The sequence below is a fragment of the Pogoniulus pusillus genome, chromosome 5 (genome assembly GCF_015220805.1).
Source record: "Pogoniulus pusillus isolate bPogPus1 chromosome 5, bPogPus1.pri, whole genome shotgun sequence".
In the NCBI taxonomy this organism is placed as follows: domain Eukaryota; kingdom Metazoa; phylum Chordata; class Aves; order Piciformes; family Lybiidae; genus Pogoniulus; species Pogoniulus pusillus.
Genome location: NC_087268.1, coordinates 18,004,275 through 18,030,377, shown reverse-complemented (window position 1 = coordinate 18,030,377; position 26,103 = coordinate 18,004,275). Strand labels below are relative to the sequence as shown.

General features: G+C 46.9%; 1 protein-coding gene across 1 annotated transcript in view; it reads left to right on the top strand.

Annotated features, from left to right (window-relative positions):
- Positions 1–473: 473 nt before the first annotated feature.
- Positions 474–26,103, top strand: part of FSTL1 (follistatin like 1) — a 76,005-nt gene continuing 50,375 nt past the window's right edge. The window contains exons 1-2 of the mRNA XM_064143376.1: positions 474–587; positions 693–752. Of these exons, the coding sequence (XP_063999446.1) occupies positions 585–587; positions 693–752 (63 nt within the window). The 5' untranslated portion in view covers positions 474–584. The remainder of the gene's footprint in view (positions 588–692; positions 753–26,103) is intronic.

Below are 26,103 nucleotides of genomic sequence, written 5' to 3'. Positions count from 1 at the left end.
AGCATGGTGCCAGCCGGTTTTACAGCGGCCAGCCTCCAAAGAAGCCACCTTTTCCCCCGGTGTCCCCTTTTTTGTGACAACATGGAGGGCTGCTGTGACATCCTCGGAGGGGTGCTCGCAGATGGCTGTGAGAGCAGCTGTGTCCTTCTATGGCTGCCTGACTCCTCCTGTCCGTGTATCTCTTAGTACAGGGCTCGGAGGGTCTCTCCGGACCCAACTTCATCGCGGCCGGAGGGCGTGGGACCCTCCTAGGCTAGGGCCCCCGAGACCTCGGGCTACGTGCCGACAGGTTCCCCTGGACACCCCTCCGCGTACAAGTCGCCTTCAGACGCCGCCGAGGCCCCCGGCGGGGTTTCCGTGAGGCCCGGCGGCGCGAACGCCAGGGACACTGCCGAGTGGCGGTGGGTCTGGGAAAGAGGCCGGCCCCGGGGCGGGGGTAGGCGGTGGGGGTCGGGCCGGGGGTGGAGCCGCGGGGCTGGCGGGTCGGGGTGAGGGGGGAGCCCTCCCCTTCCCTTCCCGAGCGAGCCGGGGAAAGCGCCTCTGCAACTCCTCCTGCCCCGTCGGTGCTGCCAGCTGCCTGCAGCATGGTAAGCAGGGCCGCCCAGGCGGGAAGTTTGGCGGCGACGTCCGCGGCCCCGCTCGCCTCTGCCTGGCCCGCGTTCACCGCCTCCGCTCTGCTCCTTCTCTTGCAGATCTGGAAAACTCTCCCGCTGCTTTGCGCCCTGATGGCCATCGCCCGCCTGCGGGCCGAGGTAGGCGCGGGGCCCCGGCGAGGGGCCAGGGCAGGGGGCCGGGGTTGGGGAGGGGAGTGGAGGTCCCTTTGTGGCGTTTTCTACCGCGTCCCCCTCCCCGGCGCCGGCGGGCTGCGGGCGGCACCCCATAGAGGGGAGGAGTAGCTGCTGGAACGGAGCAAAGTGGCAGCTGAGGCAGCAGGGAAGTTGTGGGGCTGTCGGACCCCTCTGTGGAAGCGAGGGGGCCGCGTTCCTGGCCGGGTAGGGCTGGGCTTCCCCTCAGCCTGCCGTTGGACTAGACTCCCCTGGGCAGTCCCCTTTTCCTCCCTCCCGCTTTTTCTCTCTCTTTCTTCTTGCCTTCTTTCCCTGCAATGACATTAAAAGCCACGGAGAGCCCCCAGCTCGCAACCCACCCCCCTGCCTCTGCTGACAGAAAATAACCGGTGTCTGAATTCCCGGTTGCGGCGGCCTCCTTAAAAGTGAGGTCAGAAGCAAAATATTTGATAATTAAGGCAGGGGAAATGTGGAAGTGATTTGAGGCAAATGAACTCAAGCTGGGCTGGGGAGGGAGGCCGAGCCTGCTTTCAGAGAGAAGCGAGTCCTGCTTGAGGTGCGGGGGGGGGGGGGGGGGGGGCAGCTGGTCCCTCCGTGCCTGCATTTTTTCCTCCCTATATATTTCTCCTAGATGGCAAGACCCGCTCTAAAGCATCACAGTTTTGTTCTGCACATACATAGAAAATAACGAAACAAAAAACCCCGTATAAATACTTTTAACTTCTTCCAAACTGCTCCCTCTCTTTTTGCTTCCCACCGATGGAGACTGCGCTGCCTACAGTGGACAAAGAGGGGATTTAAAGGGGGTCTTAGGGCGAAGCCCGTGGCTGTTGCTCTGTACCTATAAGCAGAGCTCATCAGCAAACATCCCACAACTGCCAGCCGTTCCCTGAGTGGATGAACTATGCAAAGACGAGAGCGTGTGAGGAGCAGAGGTGAAACAGTGTGGTTGTGAGGTGCTGACACTGTCCGCCTATGGCTCCAGTCCTGGCAATGGTGAAAACTAAAGGGAGTGGGACTGAACTCTAACATGGGCTGGTGTTTTACGTCTACCAATTCGTGAGAGTATTGTCATACACATTCTTCCCAAGGCATATTGTAGAATCATTAAGGTTGGAAAAGACATATAAAATCAACAAGTCAACCCATTGCTAATCAACAGATCATCAACCCACTATCATGCCCACTGAACCATAATTAGTAGTGAGTGTTCTCACACATCCTCTCTATCACTGTCCTGAAAAAGCCACCTCCATGTTATTAATTTTCTTAGGGATTGTAAATGAAGCTTAAACCACTTCTGATCGATGAACAAAGAAACCTCCACATGAAGGAAGTGCTCAGTGGTGCATTCATACGACAAATGACACTAATGGCTAAATAATGGCACTGGTCTGAGTAAAACCTCTTGGAGTCAGTAACCCAGAGAAATATAGCCAAGATGTGTTTGGTCCTTGGTTCGTGATGTCACCGGTGCCTCTAAATGTTATATTAATGGTCAAAGTGCTAGATCCTGCTTTTGCTTACTGTACTCGGAGTACCTGGATGGCTTCCCAAGTGTAAGTATCATAATGTCTCTGTGCTTCATCTGCAGAATAAGAGACGGCTTTACAGTCCTTGTGTTCAAAACTTAAAGACTAGTTCATGCTTGAGTGGATAAATTAGTGATTTGAATTTTCTGGGGTGACAGCTCAGGTGTCAAACCAGTGCATATTGTGGTTCGATTGCAGTCCAAGTTCAGCACTGTTTGGGAGTGATGACTGAGGTTTGGGGGTTGTTTTCTGGAAAAACTGACACCTCAGACGACTTCCTGTGTTCTGGTCCTTTAATTCCTTGTTACTGGTAGCCGCTGAGTGCTGAGGTTCATTCTCAGCTAGTGTCCTGCCCTCAAAGATATCTAGACCTCATTTTCTAGGAAGTGGGCTATGCCTGAAGGTGATCTTCTTGCAATTCAGAGGCAGCTTTGATGGTTGCCTTCTTCTAACTGATTCTTATTGCTGCTATCCTGCATCACTGGCATTTAGTAAGATTAGTATGGCATTTTCCTGTGTGATTTTCCCTCTTCCAGATTTTGGAAGTGATAACCTCTCTCTTTCTTGTCTCAGCTGCAGTTTGCACTTTGTGCCTTTCAGTATATTTGGAATGTTAACACTGAGCCTTAAGATCCTAATCCTTCTGTCGGCAAAATGATATCTGAACTGTACTGAGGCTTTTGTACAGCACTCATTTTTACAACATTGTTAGGCACATAATTAGAGTCTTTAAAGAAAGAAAGAAATTGCTTCAGTAAATGTTCCTGGCATGACTTTGTGCAGACTGGAAAATCCGAGACATGCCAAAACGTGGGAGCTTTTCTTGGCCTGGTTCAGTAATAGTCACAAGAGCAATAGAGGGTGAACTGTACTGCTCGGGTGGAAGCCAGCCACTAGCTTCAGACAGCTTTTTATCTTTCTTCCTGGTTCATACTCTCTATGAAGTATCTGTTCACTCTTATCAATGAGGATGCTACAGAGGTGAAATGTCTTATATTCTTAGCTGGGGCTTACTGGGGCAGATAGAGTGATTTTTGGGAAGCATCCATCAGCATAGAGGAAAAGGAGAAGATCAAAATGCCTGATGGATGTGTTAAAAGTTAATCAATTGTTCATCTCTTGCTGTAGTAAGTTACCTACTTACTGCTGTATAGTCCAGCTGTTGTGTGTTTGACTCTGTCTGTAGAGTCTGAAGGGAACACTTCCCTTCAGCCTCCATGTGAAGGAACACTTCCACTGATGGTACCACTCTAATTTTGCCAGCATTGTTATGTGTCCTGCCAAAATATTTAGTTCAAAATAAGAGTGAGGAGTTTCTTTTAATTTTTGGCTTGAACCTGATTCAGAATTGTAAAGAAAGTTGGCTTTGCTATGAATTTTTGGGTATTAGCAAAGAGGCTTATATCAGCATAAGTGTGAATGCTGTGGACGGAAGTCCTTTCCTGAATCCAGCCTTGCCAGGAGAAGAGGTCATTGCCCTGTCCTGCCCTCTGCCATTCAGACTGATCTTTGGAACATGTAGCAGTTCTCTTGAACTATCCTTTACCCATTTCTGGACAAGTGAGCCATCCTTTGTCAAGAGTTATGTAAACAGTTTAATCTGACTTTGTCTCATCTTGGCTAAAAAAGGGCTAGAGGCTCTCCTCTTGCAAGGAGATCTACTGACAGATCTGAGGAGGCCATAACCCTCAAGCAACAGCAAAGACAAGCAGCTGGAGGCCTTGTACTGGATGATCTTGGAGGTCTCTTCCGACTTGGCTTATTCTATGATTCTATGATACAACCTTTTCTAATAGCACAGTGTCCATATCTGCTGTAGCCCTAGGAATGTTTTTGTTTTAACACTGCCTCATTTTCCCTCACTGTCATTTTTCCATGTGATAATCTGAAAAGGGATCTTATGGGAGACAGAAGAGACAAAGGTTTTGGTAAGTTCTATTTGTTTAACTCCCTCCTCTCAATCTGACTTGACTGGTTTTGCATGTAGGGAGACTGACACTAAACTGCTTCCAAGACCTGTGCCTGTTTTGCCAGCAAAATGCTAGTGTGTCCCAGTGGACAGAAGAGCTGGGAATTCAGCTGGTCTGCATAAAACCTAGTGTACTTCCTCCTACTGAGCTGGTCCCATCACCTAGCCAATGTCATCAACTTGCTTTGGTTAAACTTTTCCCTTGGTTTTGCAATCATAAAAACTAAAAAGTGCTGCCTTAATAAATGAAGCTGAATATAGGAAAGCTGGGATCCTGGCATAATTGCTTGGCTGGCCTGAAGATGTAATTTTAGGAAGAGTCCCTTTGACTTTGAAATTAAGTGATTCAGACTTTGTGGATAGTTCAATCCTCTTCTTGCTGTCCATAGCAGTGGAAAGAAAAGACACCACTATGCCAATCACTTGGGTAACTCAGGCTGTTTTTAATATTCACTGGCTCCATGCAATACAACTCAGCAGTCACGTGGAATTCACTACTGTAATAAAACTGGCTTCCCAGGCCTTCCTTAGCAGGCACATCTTTGATGGAAGGAAAAATTGGGTCCATTTTTCTTCTTGGGATGGTTGAGATGTTTCAGAGTGATAGACATCTTTCTCCTTGAAATCCTGCCCTTAAGTGCCAGACCAGGCATTGCTGGAGGTTTGCCTTAAAGCAGTAAGGATGTTTTAAATGGGGAGGCAGGGATAAAGAGTTTCTGCCCTGGGCACAGGATCATCTGTGCAAAGCCTGTTTTTTAAAGGTTTCTTCTGTGCTGCACATAGATGCTCCTGGCACTCTGATGCTGCTTCTTGGATGGAGTGGCTTTGTGCAAACACGCTGTAGCTGACTGAATGACTTTATCTGCCGGAGTGCAAATTCCTTGCCAGTAATTAACAGGGGGCTGCTGTTGGGGGCTGTCTGGGAGGCAGCTCTGCTCCCATCACAGAAGGAAGGGACTGGCCAAGAGTGTCCTGTTGCATTTTCCAGCTGCCATTTATGGTACAACTGCTTACTCATGAGGAGGCACCGAGACACCTTTGATCTTTCTTGGGTGGTGTTACATGAGCCTGGGGAATGTTTGTGTAGAGAAGAGAGTTTGTCACAAATCTCAGCCAGATATGTCTTTCTGAGCTCATGAGACTTTTTAACCAGGCTGAGTTTTTTTTCCTGTGAGTTAGATGAGGTTGGTTCCTAGATAGGCCTTAGTTAGCTGGGTTGCGTCTGTCTCTTGCAGGGGAAGGTTGCCTTCTGCTGTACTACCATGAACTAATCTGAATAACCAGCATTTCTTCAGAAAGATTTGTCCTTCACAGCATTGTCTCTTGAGTTTAGCAGAAGAAAAGATCAGCCTGTTACTGTGATGTGAAACTTAGTTCCTTTCAGAGCTGCATCTGTGTGGCTAACATGGGGTTATCTACATCTCGAATTTTCCAGAGATGGTAGATTTTGCCAGTATGCTTAGTTAGGTGTGAGCAGGTTAGAGCTAGGCCTTATTTGTTCTCGGCTGTGAGGCTCTGCTTTGCAGTTCCTGGGCACTGCAGCAGTAAATGAACAAATGTCAAATAAGCAGGACGGGAGGCTTGGGTGCAGTGTTAAAGCACAGATAGCTGTAGCATGAGCATTTTCTTACTGCTTGCTGTCAAGTGTGCTCCAGTTCTGCTCTGAAGACACCACCCAATAGTGGTGAGTGACCATATGCCTTCTCTGCCATGCAGACCAACTACCTGGAAATGAAGTTTTTAAGTTCCTCTGAAATCATATTGCCTGCTTTATGCCTTATCTCTCTCACTTTCTGTACCTTTTTGTTTTCATGTTGAGCCTGTAGTTGCTTGGGGCCAGTAGATCACATGCAGGTTGCATGTGAATGATGATGAAGTAAACAAAGCTCATGCTCCAGTCTACATGTCTGGAATTTCTTGAGCCACTTGCACCTTTTTTGGAGTGCATCAATTGGCCCATGACCTGGAAACAATTTGGAGGCTTCTCTTGGACCAACACATTTGGAAAGAACAACGGGTTTGAGTTGGATGATTGTTGAAGGCTTTGGTATCTCATTAGCTCAGCTGTAGGTGGATCTCAGATTTCTGTTGTTTAACAGCTAAGCAAATATTTTGTCAGAAGAAACTAAACACTGCTTGAGGATTGGAATCTGGGTTTTTTTGTGTCCTTCAAAAAAGGATGCCATTTCTTCTGTGCTTCTGAGGAAAATACCCAATGCACCATGAGGTTGAGGGGGAAGACTTGTTGAAACTGATGTCATTCATCTCTGTATGGCATTGCAAGATGGTTCTCTGTACAGCATTTCCTATGTCTCTGCCCTGTCAACTCCTGTCCCAAAGAAGAACCTCTAATCCTCAAATACTTGTAATGCTTTATAAGGGAGCCCAGTGTAACCAGCTTTTCTGGTTGCTCATTCTCCTTCAGCCTTCCTTCCTTTCATTCTGTTACATGGCAGTAAAACCATCAGCATGTGATTTGGGACTTTTTTTCACCTGATCACATCTCTGTAGAGGGCTTTGCTTTGCAAAGAACAGCAAAACAGCTTGCAGGAACAGTGGAGAGAAACAGAGTAAAACACTGGAGTAAATCAGCTGGATTTCCTTCGTAGGAGAGGATTTGCACACCTTATCCTCCAAGCATAGAAAGACCTTTTGATTAGCTGTTTGTCACCCACTCCTGGTTGACTCTAGGTAATCCATGCTTCTCTTGATCCCATCCCTGTTCCTTGCCCAGAGTCAGGAGACCTTGGGAATATAGGTGATGAAGGAGCTTTCCACATTTAGTCAGCTTTCCCCTCCCACAGTGAAAGCTTTCAGGAAATAATTGCAAGCATCCATTGCAACAGAGGGAAAGGGAGAGGTTTGCAATACCTAATGACTACATTAAAAATTAATCAGTTATTTGTATTCTGCTCAGGTAAGTTACCTAGTTAGCACTGGAGGTCTACAGTTGCAGTTTGACTATGTTCATGGTTTCTCTGCCAGAAACAACTTCTTTGTTTACCTGCAAGGAGACCTAGGGAGATCTAGGAAGGACTTCTTGCAGAGATACCTGTGACAGGAGTAAGACTCAAGCCTGGAATAGTCTTCTCAACTTTTCGAAGTCAGAGGAGAGGAGAATAGGATATTAAATCTTGGATAAGAGGGAAGCAAGAGTGGGGTAACAGGAATGGGCTGGCAAAAGCACCTGCCCCTGATGGAAATATGTATTTTGGGCTAGATATGCCTTCTGCCACAACAAATGCTGCCTTTGAACACTCTTTCATTATTACTGGGGTGCCATGATGAGGCATTTGGGGACTTGACCATTAGAGGGGCAGAACAAAGAGTTTCTGTCCACCTAGTGGAACAGATGGAAGAGTGAGCCTTTGGTAGGAACTGGCTATCTGCCAGGTTGGCCTTTAGCACTGTCCAGGCATGGTTTTCCTGGCAGAATTCCGTTGCTGCTTTACTGACAAAGAATTGATCTAGAGTGTGCAGTCTGTGGAATGGGGGCAGGGGGGCTCTGAGATAGAGCAGCCCCTGCTATTTAAGTGCTGGTAATTGTAGCCTGGAGCCAAAACCTTTCCTTCTGCATGACGTAAGTCTTTGCATATGTACTCCTTGCTGTTCTGGGACTTTCTTTCCCCTCCTGCGTTTTGGCCACATTTTCATGTTTATGTTAGAGGAAGCTTAAGTATGAGAGATTGGAATTGTTGTCTCATTTCCTGTATGTAGGAGGAAGTGATTTTCCTCAGGGAATTTTTGTTATGTCTGGATCAGTTTTGTTGCCTGGGTGAATAAAATTCCTCAGGGATAACCAAAAAGGTTGTGGACTGACTCTGATCTGCAGCTCAGGCACTCAAACCCAGGGCTTTCAAGATTAAGGTGGCAGGGGACCAAGCATTCATGTCAAAGGCATTGCCTTCAGCTTGGCAGAAAAGCTGCAGTATTCCTGTATGAGGACAGCATATTTGCTCTGGGTGATGTGACCTCTGGGATGTTCCAGCTCCAAGATGATGAATGTCGCATGAAGAGCGTCAGCCTAATCTGCAGGCACTGCTCTCCTTCAGTTGCCCTGCAGATGGGGAATGGAGAAGTCAGGTTGCAACAGAGACTCCGTTTCTTGTGGAGTTATATTTCTTACGCCCCCAGGGCTGGCGTCTAGGCCTATTTGTAGAGGATGATGTGGAAGGGTAAGGGGGGAGTATATTTTTTAACTACCTACTTTATACCCAGCCCATACTTAAAGAGTGAGCATCATTGCCCTTCCCATGACCAGATCTGGGCATGTGGCCTATAATATCCCTGGCAAGGAATGCTCCCATGTTTGACCTGGACATGTTCCTGTGTGATGTACTCTAGGGGATGCTGCTTTAGTAGGGGTATTTGATTTAGATGATTTTCAGAGGTTCCTTTGAAGCCCTACTGTTCTGTCATTCTGTGTCTTCCTGCAGGGTTAAGGATGTTTCCCTGTAATTCACCAATCTTTTCAGAGGGGCTAGTGATAAACACAGTGATGCTTTTCAAGGTCAGCCAAAGCATCCCCTTTTAGACAAACAGACTGTTTCTTCTATAGAGTATTGCTGCATGCCGTGGGATTACTAGCTGCTTGTACAAACCTCAGCTGTTAGTGTCTTCTCAAATCCAGTTTTTCACATTCCTAATATGTAATGCCCCCTTCCTGTGCAATGACTAATGATACCACGCTCTGGAGCATCTCAGAGTCAGCAGGTTTATCTTCATGAGCAAATAGAACATCAATAATTTTATTCTGTCCCACGATCCTAGGTACACTCCTGTGTTCAATGATAATTGGTGCCTCTATCATGTGGTTTTCTCCACCATATACATGCAGCCACTTTATGGAGTTTCTCAGCTCTGTGCTTAGTCCAACTCTTTTAAAATCCTTGTAGCTCCCTTCCTCCTGTCAAAGCAGAACATTTTTCCCTAGCTGCCTAAAGAAACAGAAGCTTTCTGTGCTCTTATTCTCTATTTGTTGGTACCTTTTGAACTTTTAAACCCAAGAGACAGTTTTCATGGTTGGTTAGTGAAGTATGTTAATTTCCTACAAGATATTCGGTTCTTCTAAGTGTGGTAAAAATAGAGAGAGCATTTCAATAGTTACTACCTTACCTAAGGGAAATGCCCCAGCATGAGATCAGCTTTTACTATAGACCAGAGAAGTATTTTATGCGTATTCGCCTTGATCATAGTTTATACCTCCCTGACCACCAAATGCAGTCAGTCTCGAGACAGGAATCTCTGGGAAGCAGTGTGTAGAACAGCTTGTTGTTGTTTGGCTTTGCTTTTTATGGATTGTCCTCCTCTCTTTGGAGCTTAAAGCTGCATGCAGTCCTCCAGAAGGCTGTTGTGAAGGAAACCTTGCTGAAGCGTAGTTAATGACAGGTTACAGAACATGTTTTGTTATACTCTGTGTGCATCTACATGCGTGCAGAGCCATGCTGAGTAACTAGCCAATACCTCCTAAAACCTAGGCCTGAGATGGGAAAGTGGAGGAAAATAAAGCAAAATTTGCAGTCGTTGAGGGTTACTTGGGGATTTTGGATTGTGCTGGGCAAGTGCTGAATCTCGCTGTGTTAAGTGAATAGCCTGAAACAGCACAGTGCCTGTGCACTGTTGGGCCACTCTTAACTTTGTGCACGTGAAAACCAAAAGAGATGGGAGAACAGCTGGGCGTTGATACCTTCTCACAAATCACTGCCAACCTCTTCTGCAGTGCAGCAGCATGCATCCAGACCCTGGGATGAGTTAGGACATCCGAGCTGCAGATGCAAGGTCAAGAGTAAACCAGCATTAAACACAGACAACTGTTGTTGGGATTTTATTTATATTCGTTTGCTGTGGAGTTTTGACAGTGGACAGCCTAAAGGGGGCTCTGAGAACATGTGGTTCAAACAATCTCAAAACTTATAGGTATCAAGATACACTTTTCTCCAGGCCTATTTGTTCTCAGTCTTATCATGCTGTGATTTGTAGGTAGGCTTTGGGCAGGGCACCTAATTCCTCTAAGCCACAGTGTTCATAGAATTATTTTGGTTGGTAAAGAACTTTAAGATCATCAAGTCAAAGCTTTATCTAACTACCAAGTCTGGTGCTAAACCACGTCTCTCAGCAGCACATCCTTGTGTCTTTGAAACACTTCCAGGGATGGGGATTCAACCACCTTCCTGGGGAACCTATTGCAGTGTTAGTGAACCACATCTTTAAAATAAGGATAATGATGTTGCTGTGCCCTTCAGAAGGGCTTACGAAGCAGAATGCGTTGCTGTTAGGAAAAGTTTAAAAGCTCTCATATAGAAGGTGCAGCAGGCACTGGAGAGGGCCATTGCCCTTATCAACAACCATGAAATGTAAGATGAAATGTAAACTAGGATTGCTATGTGATGCATTGACAGGCAGTAAAGATGTGCATAAAGAGCTTATATGGGTCACATTTAAGTTGTGAGCAAATGGCTCACAGATGAAAAAGAAGAGATAGTTGAATGTTTTTATGGAGCCAGAGAAAGAGAGGAAGGGCATAGCATGGGACAACTGGAGTGTACTGCAGTTCTGGAGTGTGTTTACTCTTGGAGTGGAGCAACAAGCATCTCTCCAGCCAATCGTAGCTCAGAGGAGACAAGCTGGAAATGTGCATTAAGGGGAGTATTTGATGTTGCAGCAACGTAGATTTATTTTCCTGTGAGCTGTGTACTATATTTAAGTAGATAACCTTATAGTGGGCATAGTTGCTCTCCCCAACAGGTCTGTCAAAGGTTGATAAGGGAGACAAGATGAGTTAGCAATTTCCATTGGTTGTCAGGGTAACTAATGGAAATTACTTTTTTGTGATGTATATGTCACATATGAAGATGTTTGTTAAAGCAACTAGGAAACATTCTCTCTTGCTATTTTTTTTTCATTAACATTTTAACTGCTGACTTCTGGCCTTACAATTTATGTGGTTCACAGATTTTTTTCTAGAAAGACTACAGAGGTTTTGAGTGTTTTAAAGATTGTGCAGGGGATGAACTTCTGGAGTAGGCAGCTGCTGGTCAGTTCTGTGTGATGAGGCCATTTCTCACCCAAAGCCCTTCTGCAAGGCACCCATGTGAATGTTTTCTCACCAAGAAGTCACAGTATCACAGTATCACCAAGGTTGGAAGAGACCTCACAGATCATCAAGTCCAACCCTTTACCACAGTGCCCAAGGCTAGACCATGGCACCAAGTGCCACATCCAACCTTGCCTTGAACTGCCCCAGGGACGACGACTCCACCACCTCCCCAGGCAGCCCATTCCAGTGCCCAATGACTCTCTCAGTGAAGAACTTTCTCCTCACCTCGAGCCGAAATTTCCCCTGGCGCAGCCTGAGGCTGTGTCCTCTCGTTCTGGAGCTGGCCACCTGAGAGAAGAGAGCAACCTCCCCCTGGCCACAACCACCCTTCAGGTAGTTGTAGACAGCAATAAGGTCACCCCTGAGCCTCCTCTTCTCCAGGCTAAACAATCCCAGCTCCCTCAGCCTCTCCTCGTAGGGCTTGTGCTCAAGGCCTCTCACCAGCCTCATCGCCCTTCTCTGGACACGCTCGAGCATCTCAGTGTCCTTCCTAAACTGGGGGGCCCAGAACTGAACACAGTACTCGAGGTGTGGTCTGACCAGTGCAGAGTACAGGGGCGGAATGACCTCCCTGCTCCTGCTGACCACACCATTCCTGATGCAGGCCAGGATGCCACTGGCTCTCTTGGCCACCTGGGCACACTGCTGGCTCATGTTCAGGTGGGTATCAATCAGTACCCCCAGATCCCTCTCTGTCTGGCTGCTCTCCAGCCACTCCGACCCCAGCCTGTATCTCTGCATGGGGTTGTCCAAATGTTGGTGCCCAAGATTACAGGTAGCCTGTTCCCCATGTAGATGGCAAGCAGATGATTAGAATCATAGAATCAAGCAGAGACCTCCAAAATCATCCAGTCCAACCTGGCACCCAGCCCTGGCCAATCAACTAGACCATGGCACTAAGTGCCTCAGCCAGGCTTTGCTTCAACACCTCCAGGGATGGCGACTCCACCACCTCCCTGGGCAGCCCATTCCAATGCCAATCACTCTCTGTGGCAACAACTTCCTCCTAACATCCAGCCTAGACCTACATCGGCACAACTTGAGGCTGTGTCCCCTTTTTCTGTTGCTGGTTGCCTGGCAGAAGAGACCAACCCCACCTGGCTACAGCCTCCCTTCAGGTAGTTGTAGACAGCAATGAGCTCTGCCCTCAGCCTCCTCTTCTCCAGGCTGCACACCCCCAGCTCCCTCAGCCTCTCCTCACAGGGCTGTGTTCCAGGCCCCTCACCAGCTTCGTTGCCCTTCTCTGGACACATTCCAGTATCTCAACATCTCTCTTGAATTGAGGAGCCCAGAACTGGACACAGGACTCAAGGTGTGGCCTGACCAGTGTCGAGTACAAGGGAAGAATAACTGCCCTTGTCCTACTGGCCACACTGTTCTTGATCCAGGCCAGGATGCCTTTGGCTCTACTAGCTACCTGGGCACACTACTGGCTCATCTTCAGCTACTATCTACCAGCACCTCCAGGTTCATTTCTTCCTGGCTGCTCTCCAGGCACTCTGTCCCCAGCCTGTAGCAGTGCTTGGGTTTTTTGCGGCCAAAGTGTAGAACCCTGTGCTTGGCTTTGTTAAATCTCATCCCATTGTCAGCTACTCTGACAAACTTAAAGGCCAAGGAAAGGAAGCTGGTTATGCAAATCTGTTGGCTTGCTGGCATAGTAATGTTAAGGAGCTCGGAGAATTTCAGGTTAAGAGATGTGGGTGCAACATAATGCATTGTTATGACTATTTCCTGTACAGATTAGCATTTCTCATCACTGAAAGTATGGCTGTCTACCAACTCCACTGATAATAAAAAGGATGGCTTTCCCTATAGATTAGTATATAGTGAGTCCAGAAGGAGCTGTTGTGCTTTCCTACTTCTGTCTTGCGTAATACAGCCCATGTTATCCAGCTCTTTGGTTTATTCCAGTTGCTCTGGATTCTAAAGTGTCTTAAGAAACATCTAGCCTTGATTAAGTAATTACCACAAATGGAAAATACCACTGTGTTTGGTATGTTGCTGCAGTGTTTAATTATACACATTGTGTTACACCTCTTTTCTGACTTGCATTTGTCTAGTTTTGACCTCCAGATGCTGAATCTTGAGTTTAATCCACTAAACAGAAGAAACTTTTAGTGCCACACATCTGTCCCCCACCATTATAACTGTGGTCTGTGTCAAGGACTGCTCCTAGTATTGTCTTTGGAAGACTAAGCAGTATGAACCCCTCGAGCTGTCCCCTGTTGAAGTATGTCTCCTAATCTCTCTGCTCAGTACTGAGTCTCCACACATTGGAGACTCCCCTTTCCTAGTCTCGTAGTGTTCCCTTGTTGTGTGATGACAGGGCATCTCTCTGCATTGTTACCATGAATTTGTAGAATCAAACTCTGGGAAAAAAAAAGACAAAAACATTATCAGCCCTAATTGGGAGCCAACTGGGAGGGGAGCACTGTTGGATCTTATCCTCACCCATGAGGAGGGTCTGGTTGAGGGCAGCCTTGGTCTTACTGATTGCAATATGGTGGAGTTCAAGATCTTGCCTGGTCAGAACAGGATATCAAACTGGACTACAGCACTGGGTTTCAGGAGGGCAAACTTTGGCCTTTTCAAGCAATTGCTGGGTGAAATCTCATGGGACAGGGTACTGGAAGGCAGAAGGACCCTTGATAGTTGGTTAACATTTAAGGACTTCTTCCAAGTTCAAGATCAGTGCATCCCAGCAAGCAGAAAATCGAGAAAGGGAGCCAGGAGACCTGCATGGTTAAGTAAGGAGCTGATAAGCAAAGTTTAGTGGAAGAAGGGAGTCTACAAATCATGAAGGAGGGGCTGGCCACTTGGGAGGAGTATAGGACCATTGTCAAAGGATGTAGGGAGGCAACTAGGAAGGCTAAGGTCTCCTTGAAACTCAACCTTGCAAAGGAGGTTGATAACAAAAAGGGTTTATTCAAATTCATTGCAGGAAAAGCTAAAATTAGAGGCAATGTAGGCCCTCTGCTGAATGAGGTGGATGCCTTGGGATCACAAAGGACACAAAGACACACAGAGGACACGAAGGAGATGGAAGTTACTAAATGCCTTCTTTGTCTCTGGCTATACTGTTGGAGACTGTCCTCAGGAGCCCCTGACACCTGAGGCACTAGAGGAAAGTCTTCCCTGGTTGATGGGGTCTGGGTTAAGGAACAGTTGAGTAATCTGGACATCCATAAGTCCATGGGTCCCGATGGTATGCATCCGTGGGTGCTGAGGGAGCTGGCATAGGTCATTGCCAGACCACTCTCTACTGTCTTCAGTAAGTCATGGTGGACAGGAGGTGCCTGGGCACTGGAGGAGGGCAAACATCACTCCAATCTTCAAAAAGGGGAAGAAGGAGAAGGATCCAGGCAACTATAAACTGTTCAGCCTCATCTCCATCCCTGGAAAGGTAATGGAGCAGCTTATCTTCAGTGCTGTCTTTAGACATATCAAGGACAGTGGGGTCATTAGGAGCAGTCAGCATGGTTTTACCAAGAGGCAGTCATGTTTGACCAACCTAATAACCTTTTATGAGGACATAACCGGGTGGATTGATGATGGTAGAACAGTGGATATGGTTTATCTTGACTTCAGTAAAGCATTTGACACTGTCTCCAGCAGCATCCTTCTGGCTAAACTGAGGCACTGTGGTCTGGGTGTTCAGGTAGTGAGGTGAATTTGGAACTGGTTGAAGGAAGGAAGGTAGTTGTGGTCAATGGGATGGAGTCTAGCTGGAGGCCTGTAACAAGTGGAGACCCACAGGGGTCAGTACTGGGACCAGTTTTGTTCAATATATTCATCAAAGACCTGGATGAGGGCACAGAGTGCACTGTCAGCAAGTTTGCTGATGACACCAAACTGGGTGGAGTGGCTGCAGTGAGACTTGGACAGGCTGGAGGGCTGGGCAGGAAGAAATTGAATTAAATTCAACAAGGACAGGTGTAGAGTCTTGCACCTGGGAAAGAACAATCCCAGGTATCACTATAGGCTGGGGACTGACCTATTGGAAGGCAGAAAAGGATTTGGGGGTCCTAGTTGATAGGAGGTTGACCATGAGCCAGCAATGTGCTCTTGTGGCCAGGAGGGCCAATGCCATTCTGGGGTGTATTAGGAAGGCTGTGGCTAGTGCGTCGAGAGAGGTTCTCCTGAACCTCTACACTGCCCTGGAGAGGCCACATCTGGAGTACTGTGTCCAGTTCTGGGCCCCCATGTTCGAGAGGGACATAGAACTGCTTGAGAGAGTTCAGCGCAGAGCCACAAAGAAGATTAAGGGAATGGAACATCTATCTTAAGAGGAGAGATTGAGGGAGCTGGGGCTCTGCTGCTTGGAGAAGTGGATACTGAGGGGTGACCTCAACAATATTTATAAATATGTAAAGGGTGAGTGCCAGGAGGATGAAGCCAGGCTCTTCTTGGTGATGCCCAGTGTCAGGACACGGAGCAATGGGTGGAAGTTGAGGCATAGGAAGTTTCATGTAAACATGAGGAGGAATTTTTTTCCCTGTGAGGGTGACAGAACACTGGAACAGGATGCCCAGGGGGGTTGTGGTGTCTCTCTCTCTGGACATATTCAGAACCCGCCTGGAAGTGTTCCTGTGTGATCTGCTGTAGATGATCCTGCTCTGGCAGGGAGGTTGGACTAGATAATCTTTCGAGGCTCCTTCCACCCCCTGACATTCTGTGATTCTGTAATTTACTATTAGGGAGTGCTGTGCTTTAACCCACACACAATCAGAAAGCATCGCTGGCAGGGTTTTCATACGAGGAGTCGTCTTCCATTATGCAAATGTGCTGTTGTCTAAAGGCTAAAAGCCTTCTTGTGTGTTTCCTGTGACACACACTTAAAGCTCCACACTTAAGATCTTGTCTTAACCCCACAGATGAGATTTTACTGGACTGGAGGCCAGGGGCCACATGCTCAGCACAGCTCATGCCCTGTAGTAGGCAAAGGGCCATATAGCAATATTTCAGCCAGCTGGAGCCTGTCCTCTGGCAGGCAGCTTCCATTGAGTCTTGCTAAAGCTTGTATGCTCCCCAGCCAGTGCCCTGTCTCTGTGGTTGCAGGGCAGACCAGTTGGCTGCCAGGCTCATGAGCCAGTTTAAGTGCACAGGCTCTTAGTGCTTCCACAGTGTGCTAATGCATAGGGCATGGTAGTGGGGAATTGCATGGTCTCTTGCATGCCTGCACTTAAAAGCAGTGATAAGTTTGCAGAAATGGGACCTGAGAGCTTTTACTACTGATGTTGGTGAGCATGTGTCTGCACTTTGAGATCCCATGTGAGCACCAGCAGTTGCTCTGATTTGTATTCATTTTCTCGTGACAGCCTGGTGGATGAACTAGGCTTTGGTGGCAGAGAGAGTTTTCTTTGATATCAGAGGCTGAGTCTGCTTCTAGGTGTGACTTTTGATTTACATCCCAATGAGAGGGGCACAAAGGAGTATGCAGACTGTCCCCCTCTAGATAACTCAAGCCACTACATGTGAGCCTGACCTGCACTGGATATAGTTAGAAAGGTGGAGGTAGAGCTGGATTTCTTACTGTTAACTTCACCCTTCTTAAAATGATCTGTTTCTAAGCAAATAACAATATAGGAATTTCTCCCAAGAGTAAATCTTGCTTGCTTGCTGTCCCAAGGGTGTGGACTCTGGATGAGTGAATTTTGGATGAGGCTCTGGCCAGCCTGATCTAGGACAGGGTGTCCCTGCCCATGGCAGGGGGGTCGGAACTAGATGACCCTTGTGGTCTCTTCCAACCCTGACTGATTCTGTGACTCTCTTATCAGATGTCTTTATAGAGTTTGTCAAAGGCTGGCCTGGCTCTTGATTTGGACCTGTGTAATAATGATTCAGGAGTTACAAAAAGATTCTTGTATAGTTTTCACTTTACATTTCCAAATTTGTCTTTAAATACAGATGTCTGGGGCTTTTTTCCTCCCCTCAGAGAAGGTAGAAAACTCTGCATCTCTCATTCTTCAGTCCTTTCCAGTTCATGGCTTGGGAAAATTGAGTAGGATGGGCTGAAGTTTTGTGCTTTCATAGCTTTAAGGTGTTATGCTGCAAGGCAGAGACACTCAAATAAAGGAAGCTCGTGTGCTTTCTCTGTGGGCAGGCTAGATGAAAGTTCCTTTTTTGGTCAGTGATGAGAGGTGAGAGGATGTGGTTCCTTCTGCTGAGGTGATGTTTACACACTGTGTTCTGCTGTGAAGTCAAATCCCATTTTTTTAACAGAAGTCTAGAAAGAAGGGTTCTGCACTTTGGCCACAACAACCCCAAGCAGCGCTACAGGCTGGGGACAGAGTGGCTAGAAAGCAGCCAGGAAGAATGGGACCTGGGGATACTGATAGATAGTAGGCTGAAGATGAGCCAGCAGTGTGCCCAGGTGGCCAAGAGAGCCACTGGCATACTGGCCTGCATCAGGAACAGTGTGGCCAGTAGGACAAGGGAGGTTATTCTTCCTTGTACTCAACACTGGTCAGGTCACACCTTGAGTACTGTGTCCAGTTCTGGGCTCCTCAATTCAAGAGAGATGTTGAGATGCTGGAATGTGTCCAGAGAAGGGTGACAAAGCTGGTGAGGGGCCTGGAACACAAACCCTATGAGGAGAAGCTGAGGGAGTTGGGGTTGTTTAGCCTAGAGAAGAGGAGGCTGAGGGGTGACCTCATTGCTGTCTACAACTACCTGAAGGGACATTGTAGCCAGGTGGGGGGTGGCCTCTACTGCCAGGCAAGCAGCAAGAGAACAAAGGGACATAGTTTCAAGTTGTACTGGAGAAAGTATAGGTAGGATGTTAGGAGGGAGTTGTTGCCAGAGAAAGTGATTTCCCATTGGAATGGGCTGCCCAGAGCAGTGGTGGAGGCACCATCCTTGGAGGTGTTCAAGAAAAGCCTGGCTGAGGCACTTAGTGCCATGGTCTAGTTGACTGGATAGGGCTGGGGGCTAGGTTGGACTGGATGATCTTGGAGGTCTCTTCCAACCTGGTTGATTCTGTGATTCTGTGTCCTTGCTCATACTTATGCAGTTGGTGGAGAAGGTAGTGTCTTGGACTGATTGTAGTTGTTGTTGAAGGGATTGGAGATATGCTTATCTGACAGGACTTTCAAGACCTAGTTTTGCTTCACACAAACTTCCTTTGTGGTAATGTGAAGACCACTGAAACCCAGGGTTTTGAAAACAGATAATATATCTCAGGTTTATGGAGAACAGGAGAGTTAATCTCTTAAATGATGATATAGGCCTGAGCCCAAGTCCTACAGAGTGGATGCTTTGGTAGGACACTGATCCTGTATTGGTACATGAGATTCCTAAAGGAAGCTTTCCAGCTGATAACAGTATTTAGATGATAATTCAGTACAGGTCATGCCCATCCTCAGAAAGCAGTTATCTGATAGAGCAGCTGCAGAATTTATGTAGTGCTATCTCTACTTTCAGACCTAAGGCTGTTCATTTAGCCAGCAGGTGTTCACACAGTCAGTACCAGGAGTTCCCAAATCTTTTCCTTTCACTCTCTGTCCCATCCAGCAGTGTTATGTGTTCCTAAGAGGTTGTTGAAATCATCAGGATGTCTCAGGGAGATGAGCCTGTATGTGCACCATTATTTTTTATAGGATTTAGGTGTTGAAAGCCAGGCACACTAATGTAGTTTCACCTCTGCAGTTCCATTGTTTCTGACAGGGAAGGAGGGAGGAAGTCGGGACATTACAATGCCTTGGCTCAAATGTGGGTACAAAACTCAGATAAGATGAAGAAATACAGTGAGGTCCATGCATGGAGGATGCAGAAGTAAAGCTTATGTCTCATGGACTGTTGCTTAGTGTGTTTGAAAAGGGGAAGAAATTTCAAGATTTAATGGAACATTGATTTGACCGAAGGAACAGCTTTCCTACAGCAGGGCTGTGCTGACATCCTAGTGTCTTGGAACATATGAGGCTCGTGAAAGTCAGTTGTGCTTTGGTACAACAAAGGACTTGGAGGATTAAACTTGGACAGATAAAGTGTTTTGTCACCATGGACATGTGCTCCACTCTTTGCCTGAAATCGCAATCATGCAGCAGAGATGACTGGAGAGGTCACAAAGCATGTCCAAAATTGCTTATGGCACAGAGTGCATTGAAGACAGCTTTGGTCAGCTTTACTGTGGTGAATAACACAGTGAGTTGCACCATAGCAGGAACTGTTTCACAACTGGTCTGGGTATTTCTCCTGTAGAACAAGAATGGGTATGTGTGATGCCCATCTACAAGAATGGCTTGAAGCAGGATCTGAAGAATTGTAGATTGTTTTGTTGACCGTAGTGCCAGGGAATGTCATGTAGAAGATCATCTTGAGTACAATTATGCAGCATATGGAAGGCAACCAGGTGATCAGGCCCAGCCAGCATGGGTTCATGGGCTACTCAATGCAAGAGAGATGTTGAGGTATTGGAATGTGTCCAGAGAAGGGCAACAAAGCTGGTGAGGGGCCTGGAGCACAGCCCTGTGAGGAGAGGCTGAGGGAGCTGGGGGTGTGCAGCCTGGAGAAGAGAAGGCTCAGGGCAGAGCTCATGGCTGTCTACAACTACCTGAAGGGAGGCTGTAGCCAGGTGGGGTCTCTTCTGCCAGGCAACCAGCAACAGAACAAGGGGACACAGTCTCAAGCTCTGTTAGGAGAGGTATAGGCTGGATATTAGGAGGAAGTTGTTGCCAGAGAGAGTGATTGGCATTGGAATGGGCTGCCCAGGAAAGTGGTGGAGCCGCCATCCCTGGAGGTGTTCAAGAGAAGCCTGGCTCAGGCACTTAGTGCCATGGTCTAGTTGATTGGACAGGGCTGGGTGCTAGGTTGGACTGGATGATCTTGGAGGTCTCTTCTGACCTGGTTGATCATATGAAGGGCAGGTCCTGCTTGACAAATCTGATCTCTTTCTACAAGATGACCTGCCTAGTGGATGAGGGGAAGGCTGTGGATCTTGTTTACCTAGACTTTAGAAAAGCCTTGGACACTGCCTCCCACAGCATCCTCTTGGAGAAAGTGGCTGCTCATGGCTTGGATGGTGGATAATTCACTAGGTAAAATCCTTTCTGGATGGCTGGGCCCAAAGAATGGTGATGAATGGAATGAAATCCAGTTGGTGGCCTCCAGGAGTTCAGTTTTGGAGCCAGTTTTCTTTAACATCTTTATCAGTTATCTGGATGAGGGGATTGAGAGCTCCCTCAGTAAGCTTGCAGATGATAGTAATCTGGGAGAAAGTGTTGATCTGCTTGAGGGTAGGAAAGGATCTGGTTAGGGTGGATCAGTGGACTTAGGCCACTGGGATGAGGATGAGCAAAGCCGAGTGTCTGGTCCTGCACTTGGGTCACAACAACCTCGTGCAATATAACTTTCCAGTCACTCTACCCCAAGCCTAGTGGAAAAAGACCTGGAGATGTTGATCAAGAGCCATCTGAACATAAGCCCATGTGTGCTGAGGTGGCTAAGAAAGCCAACAGCATCCTGGGCTCTACTAGGAATAGTGTGGCAATCAGGAGTAGAGGAATGATGGTGCCCCTGTACTCAGCACTGGTGAGGCCACGTCTCAGAACTACTGGATTTATTTTGAGGCCCTCACTTCAGAAAGGGCATTGAGGTGCTGGAGCAGGTCTAGAAGAGGACAACAAAGCTGGTGAAGAGTCTGGAGAACAGGTCTTGTGAAGAGTAGTTGAGGGAACTGGGGTTATTTAGTCTGGAGAAAAAAGGAGGCTGAAGGGGAACCTTCTTGCTCTCTACAACTGTCTGAAAGGAGGTTTGAGTGAGGTGGGGGTTGGTCCCTTCTCTGTATTAACAAGAGACAGGATGAGAGGAAATGGCCCCACATTGCTCCAGAGGAGGTCTAGATTGGGTATTAGAGGAAGCTTCTTCATTGCAAGGGTTTTAAGAATAGGCTGCCCAGAGAGGTGGTTGAATCCCCACCCCTGGAGGTGTTCCAGAGATGTGGAGCTGAGAGAAATGGTTTAGCATTGGTAGAGGTAGGTAATGGTTGGACTCAATGATCTTAGAGGTCTTTTCCAACAGAACAGTTCTATGGCTCATTTCTAGGAGGGGAGAAGGAAGCAGCCACAAGCAGTGACCCTTGTAGACTAGTGATTTTATTCTGTACCCTGGAGCTGCTTTTGCTCACTGCAACATTTACAGGCTTCTTGTATAAGTGATCACTGCTGAGACTGGGCTTTATTTATGTGCAGATTTCACAGAGTCAAGGGTACCAAGTGCAAGCAATACCTGCATGGGTAAGGGGTTTGTGCTTCACATGGGAAGTGAAAATTGGTGTCAAGGCTCCATTATTGACAAGCTCTTGCAGATACCACAGATGTGGTAGACGCTCATGTTCACTCTAAGATACTTAGTCACTCTTTGGTCAGGGCTGTTTTCTTCTGAATTATGACACTTGAGTCACTTCAGTGTGCTGAGTGCTAGAGGGGCATACAGCCAGCAGCTGGATTTGCGTAACCCATGATAAAGATACTAGACTACTTGTGATTCCTGTAAGTCTTCTATTGCAGGCTAAGATTATTTACCTGCTCTTGCTTGCCATAGGCTAAAGGAGCACATGAATACCATTCCTTCAGCACAGTGAGATAACTTTCCAGAGCTGGTATCTTATGTATGTGTCTGACATGAAGTGTTTGCACACTTGCAAGGTCTGGGCATTTGGCAGGGAAGAGACTGGGACAAGCTTTGTGAGTTTTATCCTAGGAGGGTTGTTAGAACCTGCAACAAGAAGCTTTAAGGGCTTTTAATTTTTGGTAGTGGGATGTTTGGGTCATTTTTTTTTGCATGGAATCATAGAATTGTTTCAGTTGTAAAAAAACTCTAAGGTCATCAAGTCCAACTGTCAACCTAACACCACCATGGCCATTAAAACATGTCCCATGTTCACACACAGTCCTTGAACACCTCCAGGCACAGTTACTGCACCACCCACCTGGGCAGCCTGTTCCTATCCACTCTTTCAGCAAAGAAATTTTTCCTGCTATCCAGTCTAAACCTCCCCTGGCACATTTTCAAACCACTTCCTCTCATTCTCTCACTTGGTACTAGGGAGAAGAGACTGACCCCCACCTCACTACAACCTCCTTTCAGGTAGTTGTAGAAAGCAGTGAGGTTCATCTGAGTGTTTTTATTTCAAACTGACTAACCCAAATTACTGGGGCGCTGAAAAGTGTATCCTCAGAAAATGAACCAAAAGGCGTTACTTAAAGCCTGGTGTTTGGTGTTGCGTTACTGAGCCTTTCATTGCATACTACTAGACTTCCAGTAACTGCAAAACCTCAAGGTGGCCTTTATCACCCTACATCTGGTTATTTCGGCTCAACGTGTTGTTATAATACCACATGCTAGTTCTGACCTCATGTGAGGTGAAACAGCTTGTGTTATGTTTATGTTCTGCAGCCTGCATATTTGTACTGTAGCTCTGTTGACCAAGGCAAGCACGACACGCAGTACGTGAGAATAATGTCTACACATACACAATGTTATGCACTTGAGCAGTTCGTTCTCAGTATGCAAGTCTACCACTGATTTCCTGGTGTGCCTAAGTCAAAGCTAGCTCTAGGAGCACATTTCAATAAATGCTTTGGGTGTGTGAATTTCCTGGGCTTGCTTAAATTGTTGTTGAAAAAGAAAACCTATTGTCCCTCTGAATTTCCTATCTTAATTTCTTTTGACGCATGCCATTTTACCACTGAAACCTCTCCTCTGTGTAGGAGAAGAGGGTATGGTTACATTAGGAACTGTGAAAAAACCACTGCATATATACTCAGACTATGTCAATCCAGGAGGCTAGCCCTAGAGATGGGAGGGTAGTGTCAGAAGTGCAGGCCTGAAGGTCAGGAATGCTTTCAGCTTTTTTATACCTGGTTCTAGCTGGAAACAATGGAGGATGCTCCTATTGTTTTAATGGGCTCTGGGCGATCAGAGGCAGGAGCAGTGGTGAAAACCCCTGCAGACCTGGCTTTGTCTTAAGGCACAGAAGACAAAGCCAGGTCTGCAGGGGTTTTCACCACTGCTCCTGCCTCTGATCGCCCAGAGCCCATTAAAACAATAGGAGCATCCTCCTGTTCTGTAGAATAAACATATTTCATAAGTTCTTTAGCCCCTTCATTTGCCCATTTTCTTCTAAGTCTCTTCTAAGCCTTTCACAGCAAAGGAAACATTTTGTTCTGTTCTTGGCTGTCTCCCCCTCTTTGGATATGCAGCCACGAGTCTGAGATCTTACTGAAAACCAGTGATCGTCAGCAATTCAGTCTAGCACGTTGGGCTGTGAACTGTAGTGGCTGAGGTACAAGCCTGTATTTCTTTCTGCTGACTTTATTAGAGGAGCAATAAATTCTGGCTGGCCGACAAGGTGGACAGCCAAGGCTGGCAGACAGCTGTGCAAGCTAATGTCTTAAACTGCTGCCGTTAGATTTTGCCAGAGGCTGCCTTCTGAAACCCTTAGTCTGCTTAGTTTTATGTCTATCAGGGTTCATTTTTTCTTCCCCTTCTGAAAGTAATGGCAAAAATCCACTTGTCTTCACTGTGGGAGAACCTACTATCCCACAGTAGTACCTCCTGTCTCCGTCTCAGATTAGCCCCAGCTGTAAAAGAGCTGCTTTACTTGCGCACAGGCTCTGCCTGCGACGCAACGTAAGCCACAACTGTCCTATTCTTAATTGAAATTGCCAAATTAGTGTGACCTTCCTTTCAATTCCTTACCACGTTCATGAAGAGGGAGATTTTCTCTGTTGAACACCAAAATTGTTCATGCTGCATTAAGCAAGATATATTTGCCAGATATTTTATACTTGTTTAAGTTAAAATATGTCCAAGCTCACTGTGCTCTCCTGTCGAAGGCAGGAGGCTGGTGAGAGGCGAGATCGGGGTACTGACGGGTCGACTCAGCAGCTAGCTACGCAGTACACTTCATTAGGGCAGTGCAATGTCTTAGACAGTACTCAGAGAAGGCATGCGCAATCAGTTTGGGGCTGGCACAAGTGGACAGTACAGATTGGCTCAGTTATGTGTAAGGTGCAGATAGGTTGCCCTGTGTCAAAACAACCTGCGGTGTCCGCCCCAGGGGGATAGCAGGCTCAGTCCCCTGCAGGTGTGTGTGGGTTGCTCACTGTTTACAGCTTAGCTTCAAGGGCACTTCCCAGCACGAGTTCTCATGTTTACCAGCTCATGTCCTGCTGCGGGAGAATTCTCCCACACTCTCCCAGTCTTTGTTTTGATTTGACATGAAGCACATAAAACACCAAGCTTCAGCCTGCCATAGATGTCTCTATGGCATTCCATAAACAAGGGGATTTGGAGACAAACATGACCTCAACCATTTCTACATGACAGCCAGCAAAGGAGGAGAATGGCCCTCACTTTGCAGAGCTAAGCAACCAGATCAGACAGGATATTTTCAGGCAATGCTAGGCTGGTGCTGCAGGCTGGGTTTCCAGTGGGCCTGAAGGCTTTTCTTTCCCTTCCATATCCGTTAAGTGTTTACCAGCATCTGTGAATGTCTCAGGGCACATTCTACTCTGGCCAAAAAAACAAAGCAGATTTGATGATTTTTCTCTTCCAGTGAGGAGATTAGAGAGAAGTGATTAGAGGGAAGCATGCAGAGGTGAATAGGAAAGAGCATGATTCTTTCATAGTATGGGAGGTGATGGAAGCCAAATCTCTGGAGACATTCATGGTCAGGCTTGGTGGGGCTCTGAGGAACCTCATCTTGTTGGGAATGTCCTTGCTTACTGCTAGAGGGTTGGACTAGGTGACCTTTAAAGGTTCCTTCCAACTTGATACATGTATGATTCTATGGCTCCCAGGAAGACAGGAAGCCAATCTCAAATTATGATCAACAAGATCAGGTCCAGTTCAAGGAGGAGTGATGGATGGGAACCCTGGTGTTTGAGAGCATTGCTAGGGTTGTGTTTGCAAGATATACCATGGATACTCTCCACTACTAGGGAGGCCTAGCAAAATTTCCTAGTGTCTGGCTCCTTGCTGTTATATGGGAAAACAGAAGCACACAAAAAAAATGTAATCATTAAATAAGCAAGCAAAAAATCCCCACAGAAATAACCTGTCTGTAAGCCAGCTGAGCTGGCTTTGGTAATTGGAGAGCTGTTGTCTGCACAGAGATCTTGGCCTCTACTGCTTCTATAAACTGCCAGGTTTCTGGGGCATTTCCCAAGGTCTGGCACAATCACCTTCACTGTTCAGGGAGGGATGGCTGCTGCGCAGGTACTATTTACTTTTGTATGAGACACTGCCTTGTAATTTGCCCTGCTCCACCTTTGTTTTGCCTTGGATGCCCTGCATCCCATGTTCCCAAGCTCCAGGATGTAAATCTGCCAAGCTGCCACTCCAGCTGCCATGAAAAACTCGTTGTTGAGAGTTACACATTGTTTGCGTGGCTGCTGCTTCTGCAGTGTGCAAATGGCACTCAGAGCCAGTACCTTGTGCTAGCAAGAATGGGCTGCCCAGAATGACCTTGGCCCTTCTAGGAGTGAGTACCACAGAGAGGTGCTGCTCTGCTCTTGGGAAGTGACCTGCCACCTATAGTGCTGGGCTCTGGCTGCAGTTAGTTTTGCATTTCTCAATGTGGTTCTCTTCTGTGGTACAGATCATGTCACATTTGCTGCAACATCTCTCAGAATATTTAGAGCATTTACTGGTAGCCATCAGACCTCTGTAAGGCTGTAGGGTGCATCTCTCTTACTGTAGGTAAAAACAAGCAAACCA